Source organism: Perca flavescens, chromosome 22 (genome assembly GCF_004354835.1).
Source record: "Perca flavescens isolate YP-PL-M2 chromosome 22, PFLA_1.0, whole genome shotgun sequence".
Taxonomy (NCBI): domain Eukaryota; kingdom Metazoa; phylum Chordata; class Actinopteri; order Perciformes; family Percidae; genus Perca; species Perca flavescens.
Genome location: NC_041352.1, coordinates 19,235,021 through 19,257,232, shown reverse-complemented (window position 1 = coordinate 19,257,232; position 22,212 = coordinate 19,235,021). Strand labels below are relative to the sequence as shown.

Below are 22,212 nucleotides of genomic sequence, written 5' to 3'. Positions count from 1 at the left end.
CTCATCGCCCACGGCTCACCCATCAGAGAGGACTGGAAAGCAGGCCACAGGCCCACCAACTAGACTTGCATTAGGCTTTCATGTTCTCAGGTTTTGGTGGCACCAGTCAGACAAGGAAAGACAACTCTTCTGCCTAAATTGTGCATTGAATTCCATGCAGATTGAGTGGCCACTTTTTTTTCAGTTGGGGAAACTGAAATCCTGTGCTTTGAAAGTTGTGGCTGAACATGGAAAGTTTGTCAGGCAGTAACACCTGACTGTCTGTCAGTCAGCCTGTCTGTGCTACAGCCGTTGTGAGGCGATTGTGGGAAACCCCTTTCATGCCAGTTTGAACGGGCATCAGTTAGCATCCACTGTGAAACTGACAAGTCATAGCCAGACGAGGTTCAACAGTCATGAGTGTCGGCACAGACGATGGCACAGACTGTCAACAGGAGGATGTCTAATCAGATCGAAAACATTGTGGATTGAACTGACCACAGTCAAGTGTGTTTCCCACCACAACAGGTCTGTTACACCAGTGAAAGCACTCAAATACTTTCCCATGTATAGTAGATATAAAGTGTTGATGTCATCACCAATGCATTCATTTATAGTATGTACTTGAAACTATTGTTGTAACTTCCCTCTTCTTTTTGTGCTGTGTGGAAGAATAGCAACGAAGAAGACTTTAGATTTTTCTCATTTTTAATTGATGTTCTTAACTGACTGAAAATCAAAACTACAATAGTTTTTTATTCAGTTACAGCAGCACACGACAAATATATGATGGAACAAATGTAAAAATGCAAACACTTAAAAAAACAACAACAACAGTATTTACACAAATGTACAGTTTATACAGTGACTCCAGAAAAACTGTGCTTGTGACTGTCAGCATATGAATGTAATGAATGTAAACTCAAAAGATTTTTGTTGCTTTGAAAGTTGAAAATGTTGTCAGTGCTCTGCTAGAAGCAATTAATGCATTTTGGAAAAAAATGAAAATATAGTAAATGTTAAAAGGGGGAATAATATATGTTGAACTATAGGCTCAGGTCAAAGGATTTTAGGAAAATGTGCATTTATATGGAAAAGGCAGGGGTAGTTTCAGTGTCTGACATGACAGAGGGACGTTTGGGAACTGCCTGTATTTTACTGAGCCCTCCTTTGCCCAGACCACAAGCACACATCTTCACAATCCTCAGGAGGTCTTTTCTGAACCTCACTCCAATGAAGACGTACAGGAATGGGTTTAGGCAGGCATGAGTGAATGCCAGGGTCTTAGCTACCTGTCCAGCAACATCAAAACCAATTACAGTTTCACAATCGGTGATGGTAGTATTGGCCGCCTGTGTGGCCTCCATTATCAGCAGACCATTGTGAGGAAGCTGAGAGATAACAAACACAAACACCACAGCAAAGACGACACGTAAGGCCTTGTGCTTTTCAAAGTTTCTGGCCTGCAGAAGTGTGCGAATGATGACAAAGTAACAAAAGCACATAACTAGTAGAGGAAGGAAAAAGCCCATGCAGATCTGCAGGGACAGAACCAGAATCTTAGTCCGGTTGTACTTGTTGTTCCAGTAGACCAGAGTACAGGATATGTCCTTCACTTGGGCGAAGATAAATTCAGGTAGGGCCAGGAGAATGGAGACAAACCAGACAACCAGGCAGGCAAGTTTGCTGTAGAACAGCCTCTTTGTCTTCAGGTTCTGGGCCTTGGTGACCTGCACAATAACAATGTAGCGGTCCACGCTGATGCAGGTGAGCAGGAGCATGCTGCTGAAGAAGTTGATTTTATAGACAGCTGATACCACTTTGCAGAGACCGATGCCAAAGTCCCAGCCCTTGGTGGCATCAACAGCCCAGAAGGGCAGCATGCACAGGAAGAGGAGGTCAGCCACAGCCAGATTTAGCAGGTACACGTCGGTCATTGTTTTCAGGCGGTTGCGCACGGTGGTGTAGATCCAAACCACCATCAGATTACCCACGGCGCCAAGGATGAAGATGATCCAGAAGAGAGGTGGTTCATACTGTCCACGAAACTTCCTGACCCAGCTTCTGTCACACATGCCCGTGTTTTCAGGCCAATCTGAACTATAGTCTGGGTAGTCAGAAGTACCCTGCAATAAAACAAAGACAAACTGATTATCTGATGCCGTATTAAATAGGGTTTTGTGCAACAGACAGCGGTGGAAAGTAAACAAGTACATTTACTCAAGTACTGTACTTAAGTACAATTTTTGAGGTACTTGTACTTTACTTGAATATTTTCATTTTCTGCTACTTTATACTTACTTATAATTCTGCTTGATGAGTAGTTTCACATTGTGAAGTATATTTTGATGCTAAGACTTTTGTACTTTAACTAAAAGTAAATGTTTGAATGTGTGTAGCAGAGTATTTCTACACTGTTGTGTTGTTACTTTTACTTTAAGAAAAAATATCTACTTCACCATTGGCAAAAGATATACTTCTCACTTTTCATTTCCTGTAAGGTGTTTTTTTTCTTCTGTCCTTGTAACCCAACTCACGCACTGCTGTCAGTGTTTCACAACATAACATGCTTCTAGTAGAAATACAGTGATATGACATCAAACGCTGTTGGTGATGTACAAGCTAACCAGAGCGTGCATAAAAACTGCTGTCAGGTGCAGGTGTTGTGTCTGTACAGGAGAAACCACACTACTGCACAACTTCCTGCTGCTATCCAAGCCTGGGGGTGGGGGGCGGTGGGGGTAAACGATCCTGAGGGGCTTCAGAAAGGGGCCCGCAGCAGAACTCATTACCCAAGAAGCATCAAGTTTAGATTTAGGGCAGAGATAAACAGCGGGCTGGAGCTGAGGCTTAGGTTCTTACAAACAATGGAAAGTTTGATGCTGATGCGGCTATGAATGTGACATTTGAGTATCCTACAGATGTCTGCTTTAGATTTAAAATCTACTGTACCCTGAACATGAAATCAAAAATATAAACATACTGTCGACATAAAGATGACCAAATACATCATATTTAATAAAAAGCTCTGACCTGGCATTGTTCACAAATCAACCAGAGTTTTAAGTTTTACCATACAGCATTCTTTAAACACTACAGCATAAACAAACACCCATGCACTAAAATCACAGATGTGAAAGGTGCGATGGTGAGTCAGTGTCACCTTTGTTCTATTCCAGCATCTATACAGACATCAACATTTTCTTTGTAACTGTGTCATTGTTTTCACTTATGGTATCAAATAAATACGTACAGATTCAGCATAATCAGTTTCTGTGGTCATATATGTTGTAAATGGCTCCTCCATGTTATCTACAAAGAAACACATGACATTAGTATATCACATCAAAACCTCAATGTAACAATGATAACGTATAATATACCATATGGGGGAAATTAAGCTTAAATGTTAAATAGTAACTGCCCTGTCTATTTTCTACCAGTAGCCTACAATAAATCACTTACCCACTCAGTGATTAGATGTAGTTCTCGCAGTTCTGTTTCTTTGTCTGTGTAGTACAACTGGTAACTTTGAAAACCAGACTCATGTTCACTTGCTTATATGGTTTCCCTTTGACCACAGGATCACGTGCCGATACATATCTCCTTCTCAGTCTGCAGAAGAAAAACAACATACGACCGCTGGTGCTGTATAGTTCGTTCCCTAAATTTCTATATAGATAAAACATGCATCAATTGAAAGGTTTCCAATTGTGTGATATTTGAATAGTGGTGACATTGTGGTAGTTTTTATAGGGGAAGCTGTGACTTTTGAAGACTTAACTCACTGAACCATGGCCACCAAACTAGAACCAAAACAATACACCCACATTTCTTTCACAGCCGATTAAGTTTAACACACTTTTGTACACACAGGTGGAGCACTTAACACCACAGATGAGTGATGCATGAAACTGAAAACCGTGAGGTGTAATTAAAGATCAAAACCCGAGGATGTAGTCGATGTTGAGATGTTGTAAACCTTATTGTCTCAGAGTACTTCATGCTGCTTAAAGCTCAGGCAGTGTGGTCTAAAATGACTGCTCAAGCAACCATTATCTTTCCTTTTAAAAGGTCTTACTGAATAAATATGTGTGTAAACAGTGTGAGGGAAGTTTATGAGAGTTTTCAATTGTCTGGGAGTTTCTCTTTCAAGTCAGGGGTGATAAAATATGCCTTGGAAAATCCCATTTTATCAAAAAAGAGACGTTCAACTTGTTAAAGTTCATTTAAAAAAATAAGTCCACAGTTTGATGAAAACATTAATACCGCTCATGTTTGTACGGTAAGCATGAAGCCAGGAGGTTTATCTTAGCCTAGCATAGAGATCGCAATTCAATGAAGTTACTTGCATCTTCAGTCTACAGATTAAATAAATAAGATATGAGGAGTTTATATGTCAGCTGTAGAGGTACTGGGAGGCTGATTTTTAAATACATTTAAACAGAGCTCGGCTAGCTGTTTCTCTCTGTTTCCAGTGTTTATGCTAAGCTAAGTCCAATTTAACTGTATGACTCCAGTTATTCATACAGGAGCAAAGGCACTGCACTATAAAAAACAACACATACTGTATATGTTACAGTGTCAATTGCTGCCAAGTTAAAAGGCCTTCATGTGACATGTTCTGAAAAAACAAGCTCTTTCTTGTGAAGATGAGGAAATCCAAAGTTCATTCGTATTGCCAAGAGTAAAGGGAAATGGATATCATGACAAATAGTCACATAGCTGACCACACTGACAACATAAAATTGAAATTCCCTGTTACACCACCTGCATCACCTAAAGCCAAACAAAGTTTAATGTAAAAAAAATAGGGGCTTGAATAAAGTGACAAAAAAAGTCTAAGTTTACACAGTCAGCAATGACGTAGTTTTGAAATTGAAGTGTTTAAATCAGTTTTCTGGCTGTGTTTCCTGTAGTGTGTCTTACTTTTGTGGGGCTGTTTTGTGAAGCCCCTCTGAAAGACATGCGTGAGGTGCTATCTCACAGTTTCACATCCTGGCCTGATGTTACTTTTAGCATACTGTATCGTGAACACTCGATGCAGAGTGTGTTTTTCATTTCTACCAAATGCAGGTTGCGTTTCTCGGTTTTGATCACAGTGAAGTAGGGGGAAGCGGCTGTGTCATGATTAGATGAGTGTTTTCCTTCTGGGAACAAGCTGTTTAAGAAAGTAGCAGACTGAGAGGTTTTTAATCTTTGCAAAGAGACGGAGGTTTGTTGGGAACTACCGGTTTTAAAAAAATGAATACTTTATGGCTTATTCTGACTCTGATTATGCTTTGCAATGATGCATATTGTTATGTTTGTATCAGACAAATGAAAAAATATACACTGCTCTTAGCTTCAATCATTGACTTTGTATGCTTTTATCATCACTTCTGGATGACAAAAATTCTTGGACAGGAAACCTGCACAGTAACTGTGCTGAATCACCTCAGTTTTACTACACAAAATGGATTTGACTAAGCACTTATCATCTCACAGTCACGTATGAATAGTGCTAAAACAAACTGAGACAACCCATATAAAGAGCATACACTTTCAAATGATAATTTGGTTATACATGTAATCTGAGGTAAAGGCTAAATAAATAAACTACACTAGCAATGCTGTTTGCATATAACACACCATTATAACAGCCTAATTTAAAACATGTTTAATTAATGTAATTATAAATTAATAGGCTATAATGTCTATATGTTGAGGAACATGGGGGCCCATCAGGACTGCCTATGCATAGGGCCCAGGGTCTGGTGCTACGCCCCTGAATAATACAGAAGCCTTTATTACAATCCTCTGCTACAAAAAGGTCCCAATGGCAAGGTCACAAAACACAGATATGACATTTGCATGTAGTTCTACGACTTGCTTATATTCTGTATTCTGTGCTATATAACTTGAATTCTTAAATGTATCCAGATTTTGAAATATATGATAATTTCATGTGGAGCTTCCGTCATGCTGTCATAAATAAGTCAACGTATATGTACTGTATATGACCTGACAGCTCTCTTAGTGCTGGGTTAGTGAAAAGTTTGGGGCCTAAAATGGTGAGAAAATGTTGAGAATCCATGAATTAGTCACCTGTATGGGATGATTCAAGCTGTCTGGTTTCACTTCACAACAGGTTGCAGTGCATGATGACAAATGGGAGAACACGTTAGTCTGTCTAATTAGTCCAGCATATTGTATGTTTCATCTTCAAATGTAGCGGAATCTCAATTAAAAGGCATTATAATAAAAATAAAGTCTAATGATGCAGCCTCAAATCACTATCCTGAGAAAAACAGTCAAAATAGGAACACATTTATTATAGGTCATTAAGATTAATAGTGCAGTGTAAAACAGGAAATGCAGTGGTGATGCATTGTTATAGTTTTGATCTAAAATTAATTTCATATTGCATCAAAAGTGAGTGTTTTTTTGACATGATTTGCATATGAGGTCTCTGAGGTGAATATGCTGACTCAAACCTGAAACAGTAAGACCAACACTCACAAATGTTCACATTGTACAGTGCTTATTTGAGATAGTTGTTAAATTATGTTAATAATGTCGATAATGATGACACATTTCCAGTTGCATCGTCACCTCAAACAATAGACCACACAACTCTTTCAGCAGTTTTAATCATATCCATCTTACCTAGGTCTGCATCATAAGCACTAAAATGACACTGAAGTCAGCTTGAGTGTTGCGTCATTTGCTGAACTCAAAGTATACTGAATGTTGTAGATATGCTATCTCTTAACAAGATTTAAAACTAAACACATTGAGCAATAATTCTCAGAAGGGACTTACAAAAAGGTGGCACAGATCAAGATTAACAGATATCAGATGCGCATTTTAGCATCTGATATTGATGATGTGACCTGTTTATCTCAGGCTGTGCCACCTTTTTCTAAGTGGCATATTATAGAGTGATAAGCCCCTGGTAGCTGGGAACTCACATAACCATTTACAACATTTATTACTTTCTCCAGACTGTCGTGGGCCTGTCATGTCACAACACACAGAAATAGCCAAGGCCTGCTGGCCAGGAGGTAGAGCTGAGGAACCAAAGGGTGAGTCACAGAGATGGAAACAGAGACAAAAGATCCGTTGTGGAAAAACAAACCACAAATATTCTATTTGTGCTTTGCAGTTCATCCTTGACTCTTTTGTTGAAAGAGCAGTTGAAGGAACAATCTCAACTAGAAGAAAAAGCACTTTATTAATCCCTCAGTGGAGGAATTCCATTTTTTACACCCTGTTGTTACACATTACACACAGAGGCCTGCAATACACACATGCACATGCATTAATTGAGAGGTGTCGGAGCCACATAGTTGGCACTCCAAGCAGCTGGGGGTTCGGTGCCCTGCTCAAAGGAGCACCTCTCCAGTCCACACTCCGTGCTTTGGTTCATGCGGGTTCTGAACCGGCCACCTTGGACTGAGCTGCCCTTGTCACCCTTCTAAAGGTCCATAGTTTTTCCAGAAATCATAACTGTAACACAAAAACATTCTCATTTTTGAATAAAGAGGTACAAAGGTGCAATCTACTTGTACTGGGGTCACTGAAGACCATATAACTTTCGATGAACAGTCGCCACGGTGGGCTCAATAGACAATTACGCAACAGTGTTAAATGGTTAAACATAGAGTAACAATTGCACAGGTAAAAAAGACTCATCAAGTCCATTGTATAGATAAATGTATCTGTGTGTGTGTCTGTGTGTCTGTGAATTCAACATTTCATTTGTAAAGGGAAGAAAGTCTTGGTGGTCTCACTTCAAGTAAATAAGTAAACATACTGTTTACTGTGTAGTCTGTCTCTACTTCTTTCTAAAGCTTTGTGATATTGATACTGAGAGAAATACTCAAATCCCAGAACACAGCAGCCTTTAGACCACACAATGTGCATTTGTAATAAAGGACCACGAGATTTAAAGCTATCTTTTGTTCCTCTGAAAATCTCACCATCATTGTTTTTAAACAATACTCTTGACATCACCTAAATTCACGAACCTGTGTTATTTCTCGCACGCAAATGTCTGCTTGGTGATTCTGGAGAAGAACCAAACAACTGAAGCTCTTTGTCTTGCTAGTGAAACTGAGAAAACCCCTTTGATGCCTTGTATGTGAGCAGGAAGCTACTGTAAATGGGTACATCACTCTCTCTGACATGTATTAACAGTTGCCCCATATTGTGGGAAAGTACTGTGACTGTCGCTGCTGTTAGCAGCGCGAGAGATTGAGTTTGGTATCGAGAGACACTATTCACCACTTCCTGTGTATACCTACTCGCTGTGATTTATTTCATGCACTGATAGACAACAGTTCGTCATTTGCATCCTATCTGAAATTATCAGCAGTTTTCCCATGACGGTTTCTCTTCAGCTGCTACTAATAGAAAAAAGAAGCACACACACAAATTTAAATTCACATGTATGATTAGGCAACATAATACATGGTTTTTCCTGATCTTTATTTTGGTATAGGAATAAACAGATGGATGTGGAATTATATTTCTTTTCATACATGTGTCACGTTTTATCTCTCGTGTTTTGACAGCAGAACAAAAAGGGTTTAAAGAATTGTTTTTAGTGTTGTATGCCTTCCACATGTGCTTTCTCATTAGTCCCCTCCCCGGTTTTACACCACGCATACAACTCAGGCACATAATGCAAAAACAACACAGGTGTAAGTCAGGACAGACTGTGGCTTAGAGAGTTTCACTGAAAACAAGGGGGGGTTAACGGGTGATTGGCTGGTGACCACTTTGTTTCTCAATCCACTTCAAGGCAAAAACAAATGAGGTCTTTCTCGAGACTCAGCTGAGGAAGCAGATGAAGTAATTAAATGTGTTTTTCAAGAAGAAAATGATCACACAACCACATTGTGTAAGCGCAGGTGATGAAACAGTACTAATTTAGAAATTTGGTATTACCAAACAGCTGGACGATGTCTTTCACAATCATTTGTGTGACTCTCTGGCTTCCTTATGTAGTTTTTTGGTCTTATTTTATTACATTTTTCAATCATCTCTTCGATTCAGCATTAAGTAATATAGTAGATACCATCATAATAGCCCTGCTTACTGTAGTGGGCATTCATGCAGCCTTATCTGATAGCCCAGGACATCTGTTTTGACACATACTGTATACAATTTACCACAAGGGCCCTGCCTTCACCTGGTATTAAAATCCGATCTGAGTGATCGGTTCCAGGGGATTGCATGTTATCCACCTTTTTCTTTATTTTTGCATACACATTAGTAAATGTATATACTAATAAAGGGAAAAAAATGCCATATCTTACCTTGAGTTTGTTAAAAATGTCTCCCCCTATGTTGCTGAAGTCACTGTTTATACACCACTGCACACTGTCTGCATCCACCTTTCTCATTATGATTGAGGTATCAGGGGCATCCTGGAGGTTCAGTGAATAAAGCTATCCTCATTCCCAATGTGGAATGGACAAATCACCCACTCTCCTTCTTCCTTTTGTCTCGTCTTTCTCCTCAGAGCTCTAGAGCCCGTCAGGAGGAAATGACAAATATGTTTGAAAAAAAAAAAAGAGACTGGAGAATTTATACATACATACTGGCCTGTAAAACCACACAGTGGTTAATACACAAAGCAACACTGCAAAAAAACAGCTCACCATAATCTTCTTCTGAGTCCACATCCTCTTAAAACTTTGCATATGTTGTAAACAGTAATTGCACAAATTGAGGCCACATTTTGCCATTGAGATCAATCATACATTCCCATCATGGTTTATCAGGAGAGGCATATATTTAAGTAATCTGTGCATTATTGCAGTCTGGCGCCCCCTTGTTGAACCAGTCAGTTTCAGACACAATGATGTTCATTCAGTCTTAAATCTATCATAAATTATTCATTCATTCTGCCTCCTTATTGTTTTATCAGTTTCACAGCACCCTAAAGCCTATCCCAGCATGCAGTGGGCCATAGGAGGGAGAATCTGGACATGTTTCCAGTCCTTCACGGGTCATATTACAGCCTGATATTTTCACAAGGCTCGAACATGCAGAAAAAAAAAGAAATTATTACGATTATGACTAAACTAAAAATGAGCCACATATTTACTTTTCAACAGCTTTTATTTCCCCATACTTTGCACAATACAAACAAATGCACATCTAGTGTATTATAGGGTAGATGTATCATACTCTACAAGAGCATTACTTCATGAACATCATGTATATATTCATTTAGTTTTTTTCTCTTACACTCCATCACCCACATCAATACGAAAAGTACACAGTTAAAGATTCCAGACAAAAATATTCTATGCCCTTTGTGTAGGGAAGTAGGGAAATCATTCTAGAGCACTATCCACATCATTCAATATGCAGTGGCAGAAAAAATTAATTCAGCCATTTTGATATATTTTCGATGATCAGACTTTCACAGAATGTCAGATCATTGGAAATATTTTTGTGTGAAATTCTATTAAATCTTTAGGTAACAAATGAAAGCAGGATTGACCTCAGAAGGCCGGGAAACATTAATTTGAAGCTGTTCACTATTAACAAACAAACTGGCTTGGGATCTGCTTGGGTCTAACTCAGCTCAGCTGCTAAAATTAAGACTGATAAAAATATCAATAATCATTTACCTAATGCTAGAAAGCTAAATATCACCTGTAACCATCCAATAGATAAGACTAACGCTTCAGGCAGACAGTGCGAATCTGTCCAATTCAGCAAATGGACAAGGCCTCTTCAAACAGGGACATGATAATAATTGCATAGAGCACTGAGGGAAGTCTGCTAGCTACTTTAAGTGAGCTCCAAAACTGAGACGTAGAAAAAAAGCACAGCTGAAGAAGGCTATCATTTGTCACTACGTGTTTCGTGTGATCAGTTGTGTGTACTGCCGACATCCCCGCTCACACTCTTCACTAAAGCCAATAACTTCTGAAGATGCCAGATAAAGCATGAATAAACAATTCCTTGCGGAAGCGCTTGTTTCTGTCTCTCTTGTCTTACAGCAGTGGAACTGATGGTTTCTTGTCCAAACCACAGTCATACATTTTGGTCCTGTCCTAACCTCTGGACACCTGTTAAACCAGCCGTCTTGGGTAGCACTCATTCATTGGGCTCATATCTGAAACAGACAAGCAACAACAGTGTTACAAACCAAAAATTAGACAAACATCTTTGTAAGAAAGCCAATTTTACAAGTAAAAGAAAACAAAACAAAAGTGATTCAACTTGAAGGGCAACACAATGTTTTTTGCTTGTTTTACAGTACTGTAGTAATATTTTTTTCATAACCTATCATGGTTTTTTAGACAGCCATTCGTCTTTACGAATCGCACATTCGAGCGGTATCTGATGACAATTGCATTGTCTTACACTTGATAATGAAAGCTCACCTCTGCAATCGCTTTCTAATTTCTTTGATCTGCTCATTTTTCTTGGTCAGGATCTCCTTCATGTTGCGGTAGGCCGCAGTTTGCTGGAACTTCTTGTCCAACTCCTGCACACCACACGCATACACAAACAGATGAAAACAACTGCACAGAAGCTAAATGCACCCATCTCAGCGGTCTCAATAACTGGGTTATATTAAGTTTATCTGCCACAAAGATATTTGATTAACACTTGACATTGCTGGTGACGGTCAGATGCAGGTAAACACCACAGTGGCGTACCTTCTCTGCCAACGACAGCTGCTCCTGCACTCGCAGAAGCTCATGTTTGGCAGAGATCAGGTTCTCCTGCAGATCCTTCTGAGAGGCAGATTTGGCACTAAGAGACCTTTCATAGTCCTCCCTCAGAGCTGCTACTGTGTCCTCCAGACTGCTGAGCTCCTGGAATTGAGCAGCCAGCTTGAAGGGAAATAAAACAACATACAATTTCAGATGAAATAAATGCCAATCATTGCTATTACTACGGAATCTAAACCCTATTCCTATACACAGTGACAGACAACAGCAACACTTTGGTCAGCTGGATACATACCATTCGAGGTCCAAGTTGGCAGATAAAACCAAATGACAGCAAATGTTCAGATGCAACAAAATAAAAAGTTAATAAAACAAAAGTGGTAAAATGGAAAGCCAACTCAACATGTCACAAAAGAAAGTGCAAGATTTGCTAGACCAAGTCCAAACAGTACCTGCTGTTCACCTTGCACCTTCTGAAGGTCTTTCAGAGCTCTTTCTGCCTTAGTTCTCTCATCCAGTGCACTCATTGCCTAAGAAAATGAATCAAAGCACAGAGTTAACAACGTAAATTACTGAATGTTTAAAAAGAAAAAAAGTCAAACTAATTGTTATACCTGGGATTCTAAAGTCCGCAGCCTGGACTTCAGTTTATCATTTTCCTCCTGTAGTCTCGCTATCTCCTGGAGAAATATGTAAGATTGGTGTGAAGTAGTGTATAAATACATGAGGGCACAACTTTCTATAATGTATCTGTATATGTAATTCATGTACAATTTTTTTTTTTACCTTGTTAAGAAGTTCAGCCACCCCACCTTCATTCAGTGGTGCTAGTAGCTTGGGCTTGCTTGTTTCCTGGTTTATCTGGGAATAAAGTAAACACTTTTAGACAGAACAGTTGTTATTTCTTGATCTAAAACGTGTTGGCGATAGTGTACCATCCTATTACTGTACGAGATCTAACGGAAAAAATAAAAACATATCTGGTTTGCTTTTCTTAGAAATGTGAAGGTGACGAGTTTATGCCTTTTAGGAAAGGTATGCACAGCTAGAATTTTGTTTTTGTCTTTAACCGTGTGTGACTGAACCACAGGTCAACCTCAGTGATGTGTGACTTCTAAACTGCACGGCTAAGTGTGAGGAGCAGGCGGCCTGACATATACAACGACTTAAAAGTGTGCAGGAACGTTGCACTGCTCTCTAGCTACTGAATTACATGTGGATGTAAATATCCTTTGAAGCCGATGATTAATAATGATTAATGACAGCAATATTGATTCTGTTTGAATCTCTACATGTGATAGAGCGGCACATTACACTCACCTTAGCGGTTTTAAAGTCAGTCTTCTCAAATTCAGCCACTTGTTCTAACAGCTCCCTATACGGGTAGAGAAGAGCAAAGAATTGGATGGTGGAATAATAAAGAACATGACATTGAAAGGAATACAAAAAGCTTGAAATCTTATCAAATATGATCTATACATTTTAAGAATAAATGGAACCCTTGCCCATGAAATAAGAAATATCTAATCTAAACCTGTTATGTATTGTACAATTTTTGCACACAGCTGTCAGCTTGATACCACAATGGGTTGGTTTTTTTGACACTACAATACTCTACTATTTGGTGGTTACATATCTTTGGAAAGGAAAATGAACACCCTTGTTCTTGATGGCAGTTTAGCACTTAGGCTATAAGACAATGCTTGTGGCGAATGAAACAGTTCTCTGAAAAGCATAATGTGGTTTTTAAAATGCAGCTGAACACACGTAGACCGTGACATGGGGCGTATTCCTTGCTTTAGACACCGTATCAGTCACGTAGGGCTGAGCCGTGTAAAACACATTACAAACAAAAGAACTTTTCCAAAACATGTTCAGTGCTTTAACAAGGTGAAAGGTTACATGAGGTCAGAAGTTGGTTGAAGTTCACCTGAATATCACAAAAGTACATTCAAACCTGGGTACATGCCCTGTGGAGCATAACAATGATAAATTTTGAAGTCGCACAAACTTTGTGCGACTTCACCACTTCAAAAGTATGCACTTATAAAACATGAGTTGCTAATAATCATTGACAGTAAAACAAATATATATATATATATATATATATATATATATATATATATATATATATATATATATATATATATATATATATATATATATATATATATATATATATATATTCACTTTATTTAAAGAAACAGTAGTACATTTCATTTTTAAACTATTGTTAATGTGTAACAATACACATTTAATATTGCCAAATGCAAGGATTAAAGTTCACAAAAAACTAGTGGTAACAAGCAATGCAAAAAGTTTTACTTTTAGTTAGAAAAGCTTTAAGCTCAGAGACTTCTGCAGTTGGAATTGTTGAAAGGCTACAACACACCAAAGGTTTATTTGAATAATTTGATTCAGGGTTGTAGTTCTTTAATGCTTTCATCAACATTCACAGCTCTACTCACCTCTGTTGCATTGGACTGGTGACAGAAGTCTCAAAATATGATAATAATTATAATCATTTTTTTTGTAATTTGGGTGAACTGACCTTAAAATGTAGTAAGAAAATGGCAGAAGTTGTGGTATTCAGGCTAAACTGCAAAAAGGAAACCATTGTAATTCACATAGTGTATACAAGCATGCAGCTGGGAAATGACCTTTTTGCCTGGCATAGACTGTAACATGCACAAGATCTAAACCTAAACAGTACTAAGGAGGAAGTGGTTCAAAGTGGAGGAGTTTTTTTTTCTCATGAACATGAAGGTGTCTTGTATGTTTAGAGGCCTAGGTCATGTCTTACTTTGGTGTGGCAGTCTGTTTGACCTTAAACTGTCACATCATTTTAATTTGACATTTTTACAAGAGATTTCTTGTGCACAAAAGTATAAACAAGATATACATTTGTGCTCAATAAATAATAAATATGATCTTTTAGGACTAGGAGGCGTTTCGAATTCTGAATGAGAACATGATGTACTCTTGTATGAGCAAATCTGACTGTGTAACCTTTCGTCAAATGTTTGCTGGTTGTTTTTAGTCTATTATCTAAGCCTGAATGTGCTTCCTTCCTCAATGCTCACCTGTTCTCCAGCTCTGAGATATCACTCTGCAGTCGAAGGTAAAACTTCTCAGCCTGGGAGAAGAGCTGCCTGAGCAGCAGCACATTGGTGTGGGCTGTGTTGATCAGCTCCATCTCCACCTCCCCACGCACCACCGCCTGCAGCCCGTCCAGCATCTCCTTCACTTCGTCCACTGTGAAGGTTTCCTCCACCAGCCTTCAGAGGGAAACATGCGTGCATGCAGGCATTAACATTACAGTTATATCTGAACTGAAGAACACTTTGTTGTTGTATTATACATTTGTTATATAGTTGAATTTCCATACAAACAATGATACCAAAAACTTAAGTATGATCAGTCACCTGCTATCTTTGAGTTCTTCAAAGCATGAGTCAATAGTCTTCAGTCTCAGGACCATCTTTGAACGTGCAAATCGCATGTAATTGATGACTTCATTCTGATGGTGTTCATTAAACCCAAATTCAGCCTACATGGAGACAAAAAGAGAAAAACTAGTACAGAGACTGTCACCAAAGATGAAAGATGGACAGAGAAGTAGAGAAGCTGTAATGGAAACCACAACTAGCTTATAAGCTAACCTAAAGAAGATTTCCCCCTGCTAGCTAATATGTGACGGCCTATTCACATGAGCTTGCACATACAACGTGCTATCTATGGGGATGCTTGCTAACTGTCTACCCGTCTTTGAATAAAACAGAGCGAGAAGACTAGTAAAAGCAGTTGGCCTGGCTACTCATAAACAGCAAATGGTCGCAGCTACTTACCATGGTGGCTGTGCAGCTAACGTTAACGTTACTAAGTTAGCTAGCTTGTAGACTGATATGATCCAAAAGAAAAATGGGTGGCCTCTAATTTTAAGCCACGTAGCGAACTGACTAGAAGCTAATGGTAATATGCTGGATTCGAGGGTTCTAGTAAACTATATAAGACATATGTTTCAACTCGGTGAAGAGGTTAACGGGGGTTATATCATAGCTATAAGATTATCTGGCAGATTGGCTAGCTTAGCTATCCAGCTAGTGTTTGCCTTCAGAATGCCTTGGTAACGGAGAATAGCGTCATTGCCTTGGTTACTAGAGGTGCGTTCAGCTGCGCTACGTACAACGTGTAACCAAAAGTGATATGGTTTAGGACTACTAAAATAAGATATCTTAATGCGGCTACATTGTCGTAATCGCCAAATTGCATATACATACATATAGACACTTAATTGTAATTAAATACGTTAATAAATAGTTTACAATGCAAATATGAATTTATTTTATATTTATTTACTTGAATTTATTTAAGTAAATATTTATTTAATAGAATATCCTGCCATAGTACATGGATGGCAACTTTGCACTTAGCAATATCAAATCCAGAGGTTCCGTAAATGTCCGCCAACATGTTTTCTGACGAAAATGTTTGTCCAAAAATATCTACAGTTCGTCACTCTGAAAGGGGTAATTCTTAAAAAGGTGCATTTATATTTTTTGTCAAAACATGATGACCACCAGGTCCGACTATTTGGTCATTCATTGCTATGGATTTTATCAAGGATCTTACAGGTTATAGGTACAATAAGGTTAAGATAATTTAACTTAAATGTACAAGATGAATATTATGTCAACAAACTGGGCCTGTTTGTCAATGTAAAGTTTTAAGCAGTAGATGGCCGTATTGAGCTAGAATTGTGAGAGGTCCTGAGAAGATTTAGGCCTCTGCTCCTCATCAGCAGTTCACACTGAGATAATCTACACTCCCACGTATGCCTTTTTCTGTGACACTAAGTGTATATCACATGCCCTAGTGTGAATTAATAGTTTCATAATAAAGCTTCAGATTGGGATCTCAACATCTCAAGCTCAAAACAAGATTACATTTGACACTGACTTGCCCAATTTTGACTGCATCTCTCAGTCACATTAAACCACTGCCAGTCTGTTTTGAAGTATACTGGGTTTTTTTTTGTATCTTCAAACATTTTCCACATCCATATCTCTCTAAAGTCATGATTGCAGATAATGCAGTTTGGTAAACTAGTTTAGGCATATAACTGTTTATATTTGCATATTTACTACACAATTACCCAGCTATTAGTATTCTGTTAATGCATGTTTCTATTGATTAACTGATGGGACTCATCATGGCTGCTTCTCCATCAGCTAAACTAATTTGACTCCATGTGATCCAAATAAAAACTTAAGAGATTCTGTTGCACTGTCTACTTGTAATATGTCACTGAAGCCAAAAGGACATCACTATCCGTTTAGTGAAACTTTTCTTCCTCATGTCTCTTTCTCTCGCTGTAATTAAATTAGACTAACAGGCAGCACATGGTTGTTCACCTAATCAGATGCCTCAAAATGGGACCATTTGGTGCTCCCCGGCCTGCTCAAATTCACTGTGCAACATCAGTCAGCCACACAGACCAAGATGTTTCCCCTTTACCTTCAATCACGGTGAGTCACTTACAATTTGAGACAGGGACTAGACCACTTTAACCACAATGTTAAAACCTTATTCTGGAGGGTTACTTTCCTCAGTTTTACTTTCCTCATTTGTTGGTGCTGCTTTTTTACCGTGGTCAGTTAGAGCATAGTGGTTATTTTCATTATTCACATAGCTCTTGTGGTGGAACCAAAATTAGTGAGTGTTGATGTCATATCTGCAGCTGGTCTATGAACTATATTTTTGCAAACTGTCAAAGATATTAGATTGTAGAAGAATTTAGGTCATTGCAATAGCAGAAATATGCAAAGAAACCAATTGAATGAGAGCACAATTTAATATGTAATAAATAATAAAGCAATGACAAGCGGTTGACAGATGCATTTTAAGTAAACTGTTGTAGTAGGAAGGATAGGACAAAATACAAACATCCATATTTGACATGTATTGCTATACGGTGAACCTCAGGAAATAAATTTTGCAAAGGGGATGGTGTTGACTTTGATGGCACAAATTTGTGTATGTGCCTGTATGTGTGTTTGTGTGGCCAGTTTGTCTTCTCAATCTTCATATAAACTAAACTAGTGTAAACTGATTCTAATAGCAGTGGTATTGCTGCATTGGTGTCCCTAGAGGGCACAATAATATTTCTTTCCCCAGGTGTATCCTTTTTACCCAGCAGGCTACTGCTACTTGGAAGAATAAAAAATATTTAAAAACAAAAAAAAATACCAGGCTGAATTGGCATTGAAGTGTTTTTACAATCTTCTATAGCTATCAAGAAGCAAAATATGCACAGGTGTAGTACATGTAGAAATAGTGTAATTCAGTTTCCATTTCATCAGATCAATTCACAAATCATTATCAAGCTGCAGACTGACAAAATCGAACCAGTCTATATTTGAGTCTTTTGTTGAACTTTTTAAACTGTCGCTTATTCACTCTTTAGTTTCAAATGAGCACAAATGGAAACTAAAGATTTTACTAGATAACCCAGTCAGCACCAGCCTAGGACCAGCCCCGCACAAAAGAACTGTTCCGAGGTCAGTTTCGGCTGTATGTATCAATACAAACACTGAAGGAAATGAAGAAGAACAGATCTCGGGTCGGCATCTCGATAATTCCGCGTCCCGACAAACCAATCAGCTGACAGCCGCATGACAGGCAGGCCTCACGCGTGCGCAGTAGGTCACTTTTAGTATCAGGAATATGGCAGCGTCCTGAGCCCTATTGGGGGGAATACGGCGTAACTGAGCACCTACAGCATCAGAGTGGGAAAACGGAGAAGCACCGGTCGCAATCAGGAGGGTGGGGGGCTGAGGGACGGCTACGATTAATACCCGTTAGCGATTTTACAGGTAAATGCACCCGCTACCACCTGCCACTGTCTTCAAGCCATCTTCTCCATGTTTGCTTGGTTGAACCCCGCGGCTAATGCGACTAGCTAGCTCTGCTGCAAGGCAAAACCTGTGTGAGTGATGTGCTAGTTAGCCGCTAGCTTGTGGCTAACCCAACATTAGCCTGCCACAGCCCCTTTTTTGCATTTGCCAAACAAACGCTGAAAAAATTAATGTCTGAACTATTTGTTATTCTAGTTAGAAGGAGCAGCAGTGTCGACATCATTGAAACGGTGCTGTCGTGCTTGTTTTTAGCCAGACAGTTGTAGGCCCGCTGCAATGAAGCAGAGTTTGGCTAAGCGCTTGGGATTCAGATAACGTTAACGTTAATGCTGCTTGTCATGGATTTACTTGACAGGTCGGGACCCAGCGCACATCCTCAAATGGATTTATAGAATCGCCCTTAGCCATTTTAACGCATTTCATGTATTTTCTATTTTACAGAAGTACATACGATTTTTTGCCAGCAAGTGGTTCATTGAATCTTATCCTTCCTACTACAGTGCTTGACCGTAAAGTTCCCGTCTTAGCAGAGAGATTGCTTCATGTAATTGGCAAATAAAGGGAGGACATTGCAACACATCTTAAGTGCAGCAGCTTCCAAGAAGAAATCCACATTGCAGAAACTAGCATGATATGCCCGTTATGTCTCTGGCTATGGCAAGGCTCCTGATAATATGTGATCAAATTCATATGCGATTCTGAAGGCCCAGATGCCTCCTGTACAGTAGATGTCTTTTTTTATTGCTTTATAATGCTCAGCTATCATTGTACTGTTATTTCAGGTATGGTCATACCTTTATGTTCAACATAATGTTAAATGGAGGTGTAAAAAAAAAAAAAAAAAAAAAAAATGGTTAGGGCCATAAGCCATATAATGATGTAATTGCAGATGATCGTTTGACCCTTGTACCCACGCTGATGCTGAAGTTTTCATATTCTTTATATTGTGCATTTTAAAAGAAAACAGGTGATCACATTTTTTTTCTCCAAACAGCTGTGAGAATCCGGGTAGAAAACAGACTTAAACACACAGCAATACTGAGCACTATACTATACTATACTTATAGTATAACTGTGGCTTGGTCTAGTTAATCAAGAATATGGTTGAAAGTTTGTTTTCCGTTGTTAAGATGGGTCCCATTTGGAGGTGTGATACAACCCTATTAGCAGTGCTACTTGGTTGAAGAAAGCAAATATACATATATGGGATTGTACCAGATTAATAAAAGTGGGTTTTTTAAATTCATTTTATTTATATGGATTGTACTGACGGTCCCAAATAGGTTAGCAATCACCAAAAGCTATGCTTGTTAAAGTTTCTAAAAAGTTGTGTGACCTGTCAGGAACAAGTTATCATGCAAATGTTGTGTGCTTTGCTTTAGGACTGGTTCCATTTATATGTACTTCACAGTCCCCCTATTTACTTTTCTCTCTTTTTTTGCTAAACTCAGTCAAGGATATTCCATGAATAATTTGCTATTGATCTGCAATCTAGGCAGGAAAAGGTCGGTGGGGTAATCACATGACCCAATCCTGCAATCTGCCTTGGTCTATTTTTTTACACTCATCTCAGCTCTCAACCCTGTAATATAATAAAAACTGCACTGCCCTCTGCAGCAGCAAAGAGCACACTGTGCGCTGCTTGCTGCTAACATCTTCTATTGTGCATTCCATCAGCCCTCCCGCTTTGGATTAGATTCATTATGCAGCTCCATAAATGCATGTTTGAAAAGAAAAAAAACGGTTGATGAAAAACTTGGCTCTTGACTGTTCCTTGCACCGTTGATTCTCCAGCACAGGCATCAATTATTGAGACGCCGACACTGGCTAATGTCTAAAGATTCTTGTCCAGTGTTGTGGCCCCTGAAAGAAGCTTGTATTTTTCGTCATGCCCTCTCTGAACACCAGACAATTGTCCGCTCGGTGAATGGTGGATTCCATCATTTTGGGGCTATTTTGTTCTCCACTGTTTCAGCCAAACACTGAAATGGAGAGGAAGGAACACTGGAGTCAGATTTTTCCAGGATCCTGGCAAAATGCTGACACAGGTTCCCCTTGTCACATTGCAACCGCCAGCAACTTACTGCACTAAGGATAGGAGAGGCAGTTATTCCCTCAATTTACTCTATTCTGCTCTGTTGACTGCTTTGCCTTTCATTTAATTTGTTCAAAATCTGTCACAGAGCATCACTCTTAATCATCCCACCGATGCTTTGTGGTTCGTCCTAGTTGGAAAAGGAAACTTCAGATTTAGTGACAAGAACGTGGATCCTTGGTAACCTGTAATTTTCATTCAGATAATTCAATGGGCCAAAGCACTAAGACCCCTGCTTGTCTATAGCGATCAATAGGCCACACTGGCTTTGCGCCAGACTTTTTTGACAGCTGCTCAGCTGGTGCACTGTTTTGTGCCTGTGATATCAGGCTGGAATGAAAGCCCTTTCTTTCCTCTCTGTTTTGCTGAGCAGGTTGTATTCCAGTTGTTGTTGCCTTAAATTTGCCTCTATACAAAGTGAGTTTGTGAAAATGCATACATAAAGGAGAGAGTGAGGGTGTCAAAGAGTGATTTATAATAGAGAAGTCATGTGCTACCACATGCATTGATGCTACGGTTCATAGCTGAGCTAATGACAGTGAAGAATCAGCCAGTCATGGAGCGATGGACTGCTCATGGATTACTCTGTTGTTATAATCACTGTTTACTCTGTATTAGTTCTGTAGCCGAGGGAGCGTCTGGTGGGAGTCTCTCCCTTCAAGCTGTAAAATGTTGAAGGACTGTGTGAAGTGTGTGTTGCCGTATATTGGAATGTGTACTATATAAACTTGATGTAGTAATGACTTGTGAAGGTACACGGTATGTGGTGACTTCTTATAGAGCGGACATTAACTGAGACATGGAGAGCCATTGGTTATCATTCTTCCCCTCTGCTGTGTGATTAAAAATATAACTTTCTTTCAAGTAATGTTCAAATATACATCTTCCACCTATTTATTTTCTGAACCCTTTTCTGCGCTAAAAATGTAAAAGGATTGCTTTTTTATTCTAGTCATAATAACTTTTGTTCTGTTTTGTAGGTCCTATGAAAAGATGAATGTCGTCAAAGAAAACAAAGACCTGGCCTGTTTCTACACTACCAAACACTCCTGGAGGGGAAAGTAAGCCACACAACTCCACATCTTCTTGGCATTGGTTTACATGGCAACATTAACCTAAACCCTTCCCTTAATCACCTAAAGACAGTTTGGGAAAATGCTAAAAATCCTGACTCAGTACTTCCATTGTGTTGACTTCCTTATCTTAGCCAGGGATAGGAGGTTTTCAGACCACTGTCACTCATCAGCACTAATGTTTTGTCATATTGACCTTATTATAACATGTTTTGAGGTATTGACACAAATAGATTTGAATTGGTAGAATACATTACAGGAGAATAAGGCCATCATACAGTATCTATGCTGTAAACATTATGTCTGAATGGCCCAACGTCTACAATCATCTAGTGCACAGGATATCTGTTTTCATTTTATAGATTATAGGTAAATTAAAAAAAAAACACACCTAAAACTAGATGGGACTTGATGTAGATCCTTGGCCCTCAAATAGGGTTGGGTACCGAAACGCGGTGCCA

The 22,212-nt window shown here is 39.0% G+C and overlaps 3 protein-coding genes and 1 long non-coding RNA gene across 9 annotated transcripts in view; 1 reads left to right on the top strand and 3 right to left on the bottom strand.

The window, feature by feature from the left end:
• Positions 1 to 695: 695 nt before the first annotated feature.
• On the bottom strand, positions 696 to 3,659 carry ccr9b (chemokine (C-C motif) receptor 9b). The gene is made up of 3 exons (XM_028569556.1): positions 3,445 to 3,659; positions 3,233 to 3,291; positions 696 to 2,105 (listed from the first exon to the last, which is right to left on the bottom strand). The coding sequence occupies exons 2-3, from the start codon at positions 3,284 to 3,286 to the stop codon at positions 1,065 to 1,067; spliced, it is 1,095 nt and encodes a 364-aa protein (XP_028425357.1). The 5' UTR covers positions 3,287 to 3,291; positions 3,445 to 3,659; the 3' UTR covers positions 696 to 1,064.
• Positions 3,660 to 6,272: 2,613 nt separating this feature from the next.
• On the bottom strand, positions 6,273 to 9,498 carry LOC114549449 (uncharacterized). Its single transcript, XR_003691549.1, has 2 exons — positions 9,285 to 9,498; positions 6,273 to 7,470 (listed from the first exon to the last, which is right to left on the bottom strand). It is a non-coding gene; the product is annotated as an uncharacterized LOC114549449 (long non-coding RNA).
• A 575-nt stretch (positions 9,499 to 10,073) lies between these two features.
• lztfl1 (leucine zipper transcription factor-like 1) lies at positions 10,074 to 19,067 on the bottom strand. Of its 2 annotated transcripts, none has more exons than XM_028568842.1 (10): positions 19,035 to 19,067; positions 15,092 to 15,216; positions 14,750 to 14,944; positions 12,987 to 13,041; positions 12,453 to 12,527; positions 12,281 to 12,346; positions 12,119 to 12,196; positions 11,652 to 11,828; positions 11,373 to 11,476; positions 10,074 to 11,101 (listed from the first exon to the last, which is right to left on the bottom strand). In XM_028568842.1, the coding sequence occupies exons 2-10, from the start codon at positions 15,166 to 15,168 to the stop codon at positions 11,083 to 11,085; spliced, it is 846 nt and encodes a 281-aa protein (XP_028424643.1). In that variant the 5' UTR covers positions 15,169 to 15,216; positions 19,035 to 19,067; the 3' UTR covers positions 10,074 to 11,082. The 2 variants fall into 2 exon arrangements, with proteins under 2 accessions (XP_028424643.1, XP_028424641.1); XM_028568840.1 differs by lacking the exon at positions 19,035 to 19,067 and adding an exon at positions 15,515 to 15,816.
• Positions 17,143 to 22,212, top strand: part of dnajc13 (DnaJ heat shock protein family (Hsp40) member C13) — a 33,552-nt gene continuing 28,482 nt past the window's right edge. For 4 of the 5 annotated variants that reach the window (XM_028568839.1, XM_028568837.1, XM_028568836.1 and 1 more), the window contains exons 1-2: positions 17,143 to 17,194; positions 21,659 to 21,739. In XM_028568839.1, the coding sequence (XP_028424640.1) occupies positions 17,169 to 17,194; positions 21,659 to 21,739 (107 nt within the window). In that variant the 5' untranslated portion in view covers positions 17,143 to 17,168. Of the gene's footprint in view, positions 17,195 to 18,374; positions 18,542 to 21,658; positions 21,740 to 22,212 lie in introns of those variants that run through there. The other variant, XM_028568838.1, reaches the window with a different exon arrangement.